Source organism: Ruditapes philippinarum, unplaced genomic scaffold (genome assembly GCF_026571515.1).
Source record: "Ruditapes philippinarum isolate M1 unplaced genomic scaffold, ASM2657151v2 ctg3052_1_1_1_1, whole genome shotgun sequence".
NCBI lineage: Eukaryota > Metazoa > Mollusca > Bivalvia > Venerida > Veneridae > Ruditapes > Ruditapes philippinarum.
This window is the reverse complement of record NW_026857569.1, coordinates 129,137-137,606: the sequence shown is the minus strand read 5'-3', so window position 1 is coordinate 137,606 and position 8,470 is coordinate 129,137. Positions and strand designations below refer to the sequence as shown.

At 33.1% G+C, this 8,470-nt stretch overlaps 1 protein-coding gene across 1 annotated transcript; it reads left to right on the top strand.

Annotated features, from left to right (window-relative positions):
- Nucleotides 1-2,919: 2,919 nt before the first annotated feature.
- On the top strand, nt 2,920-8,229 carry LOC132750178 (uncharacterized; the record flags this gene model as incomplete). The annotated part of the gene is made up of 4 exons (XM_060740120.1): nt 2,920-2,951; nt 3,466-3,569; nt 5,552-5,652; nt 6,276-8,229. Coding segments are annotated over 4 exons (1,739 nt in total), but the record flags the coding sequence as incomplete, so codon positions are not given.
- Between the last annotated feature and the right edge of the window lie 241 nt (nt 8,230-8,470).

The window sequence follows — 8,470 nt, the reverse complement described above, 5'->3', positions numbered from 1 at the left end:
TGGAAATGATGGACGACCTACTTTTACAGTTGACGACATTTATAAGTCAAACTGTTCAATGTATAAATTATTTAATTTAAGGAGAAAATTTATGTAAATGATGGAATACTTACTTTAAAAGTTTCTGTTTCACATTTTCATTATTGTAAAATGTTGAAAATAATTACAACTGTAGAAATAATCAGCACAACGTACAATAGAATTTGATATTAGAATTTAAAATAAAAATTGTATACAGAAGGTACACTCACTCATGTGTTATAACTGGTAATCATGCATGTTTACCAAATCATCGTAATTTAAATAACAAAAATAAAATATCGATTATTGTTTGGCAATATTAATTTTCGGGATGATGTTCGCTAGTTTTCGTAATTCATTACGATTTACCCATTTATTTTTAAGTTCACAATGCTTTCATTTTCATTTGCCGATAGCCCAGTGGTAAGTAGGATGGCATTGCAATCGGGAAGTTGCAGGGTCGAATCCTGTTATATTTCCATCACTATTTCTTTTATTTACATGCATCATAAATGGATAAATCATTTGATTATTTACGAGTTAATTAATTTATTTATTTATCTATTTATTTATTTCTAAACTTTGATATACATGCCTATGTATATCTTCATAATTTTAATATGTAATGTCGTACAATGGTTGACTTGCACAATCATAGTAAACAAGTAAAATGTATTATGATGAAAATAAAAGAAGAAAAAACGCAATTTCTTTTGTTCACTCAGATTCGAACCTACAACACTTAAATTAAAACTGAAAGTCTTTATTCTTTGTCACTTAGGCTATTGAGGCAAATTTTGTGTTACTAACTTTAAGTTATACATAGAAATGTATACAGTGATGCCATATTTTAAAATTCGTAAGAACTCTTGGGAATCCGATAATTACAGACAAAAGGTCATTAAATATTCAAATGTCCCAGGTCCATGTTGACAATCAATACATTAAATTTATGAACACTTATAAACCAGAAGTGCATGGGAGGCAACTGAGAGTCTTCAATCCATAAAATTTAATGTATGATAATTGTTAGGAACCATCAAAATTTGTTAAAAAAATACATCTTGTTACTATAGATGTTCTGTCACTTGTTTGTTTCATTTAAACCTTTTTAATTAGTCAATCATTACCTCTTGTAATGTAACAATAATTTAATATGAAATTAACGGCCAAGGGGCCAAGGATTATGAGACAGTAACTATCAATGATAATATATACACTGTAGCGTTACATCTAGGTTGTGCCGTTGACAACACCACTATATACTTCTCGCAGAAACTTAACTTCAGAACACTTTAACAATTAAGTCATAGGTTTTGAAACTTTTTTTTAGGAAAGAGCACAGCTGGATGGAATGAGGGCTTTCGGAATAGGTGCTCCCTTTTGTGTTACATGAAATGCTAATGCGGGAATCTTATGGCGTTACCATTGATGTCCCGGGGTATTCAAAATGTCTTTTCTTGTAAAGAAAAAACGACATATATGTGTTATGGTTCATTGATAAAACACATCGTAAAAACCCTTATTTTCAAGTCAACCAGCCTTATACAGAGTTTTTCGCTCTGCAGATTTGAATTTTTCAATGAAACCCAGGGTTGTTTGGGGCCAACTGACTAGGACCCGCCAATGTTTTTTATAAAAAATTTAGTACTTTTGGGATTTAGAAATGGGGCGTATTTTTATGACATGGCGTATTTTTTCCTTTTTAGATTTAACATCAGGAAAAACCCTGATTCGGTGTTTGATAACTTATTGTAGTGTAAATTATTGTCAGCGTCTGTTTCTAATTTGTCTATGCGATCTTCCAATTTAGTAAAATATTGCCGTCACTCTCGATTTGTTCATTTTATTCTTTTTATTTCAAACCTGCTAGTACACCAGCAAAGATAGCGTTCACCTGCTCATTGACATTTACTAAGGTTTAAGTATTTCAGAGCGTAACATTTATTTTGCTATAGCAGTTAAATATCGACATTGTCGATAACTATGTTAGTTCTAATGGGGAAGTGAAGTCGCGTTACTTGTTGTCTGGTGCTGGTCTAGTACAGAAATTTTTATTTACACTCATTGTCACTAAACTTTAATTTTGTTTAAGAAATAGTATCGGTCTAAGCGGTGTTTATCGGCTATTTAACACCGGTTTGGAGTTTTGATGCGAAAACAATTGACTGCGAAGGCCGAAGGATCATGTTAGAATCTAAATAATATCGGTCTTAGCAGTGTTTTAATGCGAAAAAAGTGGTCAATTCATACGCATCAAAACTCCAAAACCGGTTTTAAAAGCCGATAAACACCGATAAGACCGATTTTATTTCTTAAAAACATGTACGTTGATAGCAGTCTCTGACATAATAACAAACCACGAAAGAATGATATATATTGCTGTAGTTGGCAAGTTTGTTATACATGATCCAAACTAACATATATTTACATAACAGAAAATGGAATGGTCCAGAACAAAATATTATTATTTATGACATTAACGTTAATACAAAATCAAAAAAAGAACTTAATCAACATTTTTTCAAGTAATAATTGAGTATAAGAATATTTAGATGATACATTACTATTCTTTTTGTCAAAGTTTGAAATACACTTATGGAAAACATGTGTCTATAGTAGACCGATCCATTTTAAGTATGACCTTGATTTGTGAATGACTTTGACGGTCATTACTATGATACAAACAATATGAAAATTTAGTTAAGAACTGAAACGTTCATTCATGGCTTCAATATCGACATCATTTAAAAGGCCATTGCCCTTTAGAATGTTGCTGAAATACTTCTTGTGGCGTTCAAACCGGTAGGGGACTTTTGTAGTTTGCAATACATTTCTTGTTGTATCTCTAATTAGGACCTGTTATTGTATTCGCACATGTGTGTTTTCTTTTTGCAGAGCCCGAGGCTGCAATTGAGAACAGACGCCAGGTAAATACATGTGCTGACAATGTGTAAAATTCTTTCATTTTATTTTGGTTAAACGTGGAAAACGAACTAAAATATTCAATTTTACAGACATAAGACATTTCAGTCGGTCGGTAAGTATTTCTAACATGACGCTCAAGTCAAGAAATTGATACTAATAATGTCGGGTTTTTGTTAAGACAGCAATTTGTAAATGTTTGGTAAAATAGTTTGCCAGCTATTATGTGCACATTCTGACTGATGTTTTGCTATTCAGAGAATCACTTTTGCAAGGTTGTTTTAACGTCTGAGATGTTTACTAGTTTTTTGATAGGCAATACAGTGTAATACAGGCAAACCAACACTCTTTCGATGAAAGTGTCAACAAAAAATCAAGTCAGTTTGTGTCTTTTAACGCATTAGTATATGATTATATATTGTTATAAACATTGCAAATGGCTGTAAAGACAAATGTTTTAACACTTTATTGATGATGCTATTTTGTATACTGCTATACTTTTTTAAATTTTACTTATAGGGTTGTATAAGTAGGAATAAGACACTTCTGGTAATTCTAGCGGCTTTTGTCATTGTTGTGAGTTGTTTTTTATACATCGTACACAGTCAAACAAAAGCTAACAGGTAAGTGTTATTGTTTTATTCTATTTAAAAGGTTTAAATATTTTCATTCATGAACACCAATAAATTATAGAACACGGAGTTTGCAACATTTTACAAATAATTAAAAAGCTGAAAAGCGATTGAGATGGTGTAATCATTTGACATGTTCAGATGTATTATGTGTTAACACAGTATCGGTATTTGATTTTGGAGCGTTAACATAGACATTTAAAATTTGGCCATTCAATAATAATAATAGCTGTCATATGTTGCCCAGTTTTTGCCCATAGGCGGGTTCCCGAGGGACGGATATTCTAATTCGAACCGCAAACATATGTCAGATAAATGATCTTGCATATTTTATCATATTCCATTATTTTTACAATTCCTTACGTTAAAGTGACATTATGCCCATCCAAAGGCATATAGTGAGTGAATGGGTGAAAGTCAAAATAAGGTTTCATTTTGCCATGATTCCTTTCAATTTCATAATTAAGTTCGCAAAAACAATGAATAACTCACAGATCCACACAAAATTCCTGTAAATATCCATAAGAATTTACCTATAATGCTTAGTTTATAAAAAGAGTGGGGCAGTCTTTCCAAATTTCAGACAGACTTATAATTTTACCCTAAACATTTTCCAATATCAACTATTGGTCAATCACCATTTTGACAGTCAATCTTTTGAAATATAAAGTTAATTCAGCTCAACTTGACCATGAAAATATGAGCATAATGTCACTTTAATAAAACAATTTTCCATGGAATTTTATGTCAACGGGAACGCCAGTCAGATATACAAGAAAATACTTGTAGCAAAGTAAGTTGATGTAAGTGCTGGTGAAACAAGTTTGCCGGATGACATAATCAACTTTGCTTAGCTATGTTTTAACTGATTCCACTCATGTTGCCATTACCATCTCTAAAGGTCAGTAAGCATCAGCATGTATCACAAAGTCACCCTCTTAAACTTATGAACAATTTCTTGACAAGTTTCATTTTTTTTGAATGCACAAAATAAGAACGCTCTACTATATAATTGTTTTAACTATTTGAATATTTTGAGATCCGCATTCTTAGCTGCTTCATTTTACTTCAACTCAATTTAGTTTTTGTATTTTCTGATCGCAAGATCAGTAAATACATAGCTAACATCCACGGTCTAACGCAAAATTTCCTCACAGACCTAACAACGCAAAGTAGTTCTCACTCAAAACTGCTTAAAAACCAGCAATTTAAAAGAAAGAATAATTTTTAATGTAGGTATTAAACGAATTACAATGCATTTAAAGTTTACATTAGTCAATAGAAATATGAGGTTACAACCAAAATTTCGCGGATGAATATCTTTTTTACCCAATGAAAAATGTTCGACTATTTCCGTAAAGCTTAATCAATGAAAATGCTATTTTTAGCTATGTCCATTACCGAATACTCCAGAGCGTAGTACACAAATAAATCTGACTGTCGAGTAATGGAATATATACATGTCGGACTGTTTTGGCGAGAAGATTTTCGCTAAATTATTTTCATCAGTGTTTAACAACAGGTTTGTCGTGGACAAAATACCTCGAAATTAATAAGGATTACAAATACGAAATGAAAATTCTCAATTTTAGAATTACAATATATTTGTTTTTATTCACGCTACATACGTATTACTTCACTGTGGTGCAGAGGTAGCGCGCTTGTTTAGGGTGTGAGAGGCCTAAGGTTAAATCTTGTCGAGGCAACATTTTTTTTGAAATGTTTTTTTTTAAGGAAGTAGCCACGATATGCAAGGATAAAGTGTGGCTGTAATAAAAAATGAAAAATGATTTTTGATGCAACTCTAGGCATGCAAAATTCCATATGTATCAATCACAAACTGTTAAACGCAGTCGCTGCGTAAGATAAATAATAGTATATAAAAATAAACTTATACAGGAAAGATCAGAAAATACCACAGAGCATGCAGCCCTTTGATTATTTTTTATGCTTATTTGAATATTTTACTTCAGGGATTTGATGGAAGTACTTACATCGTCAAACCAACATGCAAATGGATTACTTGGTGGACAGATACAATCAGACAATACGCAGAAACATTATCTGAATATTGGTAAATAGTTTGGCAATACATAATCAATCTGAAGAGCTTTAAATATGCTAAATTGATTCAAAATTAGATAAAATGTAAATAGTAGAAAAGACTCGATTTAGCTAAGTATGGGTGTAAGCTTTAAACAACCTACAATCATAAAACTAAGACTGTATTGCACTTAAAATCAGTTGGTACTACAGAATGTGATGATCCAATTAAACATAAAATAACATTTTGGCCCTATCTTTTGTATAACATTATTGTCTTTAACTTTATATACACGAAAAGCAGCCACAATTTGTTTGCAAAAAATGACTTTTGCGAAACACAAGACCAACATTTAAATGTCTGAAGTATTTGTACAGGTTTAAAAGGCATGTGTATGCTAAATAAACGATAAAAGAAAGAAATTTAACCTCAAATTTGGAAAGAATCAGTTCCATTGTAGTAACTAGCAAAATAACACAGTCGTAACTAGGTAACGTTTAAACTACCGTGTGTCCAAAATAATTGTTAAACAGTCAATGGAAATAAGCAACCAATTGTTACATTTTGTTCCAGTTATAGATGACGTGTGTATTTTCATAAATTGCATCAACTTTGTAAGCACTTACAAATTTATATGCTTAATCTCAATGCAGGAATGCGCCAAGACTATCTACTCCAAGAATGTCAAGGGACTCACTTTAAGTTTTCTTTTCCGGACATCGACTATGCTTTAATGGGTTACAACATATTGCGTGGTTTTCCTCTTGCAACTGGACATGACCCTGGTTTTACGTACCCGATTTTTGCTGCCAATTACGAAAACGGAAAGCAAACCGCCGATTGTCGCTATAGTGTCCCACAAGGTTTGGTTGTGGTCCCGGACGTGTCGTGTATTACGTCGTTTACGTCAAAAATCGTTCAAACACAATACGAGTTTGCAAATTCACTATCAGTGTCTGCAAGTGTAAGTGGTGGTGGATGGGGTGTAAGCTTTTCTGCAAGCGCCGGTTACAAGAAATCTTCGTCAGAAATATCAACTGGAGAGTCCGTTTTCATACTCTCCTCGGCCAGCTGCAATTATTACTTCAGCAAACTAGTCAAGCGGTCACCTCCACCACTAGATCCTGTCTTTCTTAGCTGGGTCAAAAGGCTAAGTAGAACAAACTCCACTGATGTATATTTAGAATTCCTTGACACATATGGTACTCATTTTCCTACTGAAGTCACATTTGGAGCAAGGTTTACTTACGAACATAAAATGACATCAAAGGAGTACAAAACTCAAAGTGAGAATCAAGTCAATGTTGCTGTCTCTGCAAGCTACTCTGGTATTGTCAATGTCGGCGGAGGATTTTCTATGGATTCTTCCCAAAAAGAAAAGGCTTCAGAATTTTCAAAATCAGTTGAAACGAAAACAATTTCAGTTGGAGCAGCGCCTCCTGCAAACGGCGATGCAATGACTTGGGCTTCAACCGTGAAGGACAGTCCTGTGCCATCTAGCTACAAACTTGCGTCGATAGAGGAGCTCTTTACAGAAAAGTATATGAACCCGGCCGAATTAAGCGTTAATCTTGCCCATATTTCAAAAACAATTAATAAAACAAAGATTGAATATTGCCAGAGTATGATTTTAAATGGTGAAGTGGAATCGTGCCAATCACTGACCCCAGGAATGATGCTTGAAGGGACAAGACTTCATAGACACTATGATTCAATAGTTTTATCGTACAAAGAATGCATCGACCATTGTTTGAAGCTTATTGACTGCGTCGCAATAACATTTTGTGATACTTGTAAAAGTCAAAATAACCATTATCACACTTGCTACATGTACAGCACAGAAAACCCAATATCTGGAGCGGAAGACGACAACTGGAAAACAATGCTGTTAATCGGGAAATCAAGTAAAAACCTTACACTCGATGAAACAGATATCAAAGGTACTGCAAGGGAGTTTGATGTAGAAAATATAGATGACAGAAGGAATATCACGATAACAAACTGTGAACAGTTTTGTATGGAAGATGCCCATTGCATTGCCTACAGCTATTGCGATTCCGACGAAGTTGAACAAAAATGCAAACTGTACAGTTTTGACAATGTTAAGGGTTTTGAAAGAAAATCAAGAACAACGACCGTCTTTGTTGCAAAATAAGCAGATCGATCAAATGTTATCGATACCACATGAGCAAACAAAAGTACATTTACTTCGAGAAGTTGGCATTCATTATGAATCGTATTTCTCATACAAACAATTTTACAATTATTTGTTTCATTTATTTCATTGTATTGCTATGCATATGCAAATCGGAAACGTGTGCATGTACTTATAAATAAAATTATCGTTTTTTTGTTCAAAATTGCTATTTACGTGCATGACCAACGAAGTTTCGATAACTCCTTTGCGTCGATCATATAGCTTATAGTAAGATTGTAAGCCTGACTAGTAAACTAATGGGTATGTAATTAGCGTGCGTCATTAACTAATCTTGTCTGTCAAATCAAGTTACAATTTTTTTTTCTAGCCAGAACTGTAAATGATTATAATACACAAAAGCATTGGTTGTTTCTGTGAACTGGTAAAGTGCAAAAAAATGTACAATGTAAATTTGTCAAAAGGAAAATAACTTTTCAATCCGAACATTTTCGTTACAATATATACTCCTGATTCTGGCTTGACTGTTTATCTTTTTTTAAAGCATTCAATGTTATGTAAACCTAACCATGTACTGTTTACTTTAAATAACATGTGTATATTGATAAAAGTCATCGTTGGAGCATTTTTCATGTTAATGTTTACGTTGAAAAGTTTAACAAAGCTTGGGAAAAAGGGTATCGCGAAGGCAGG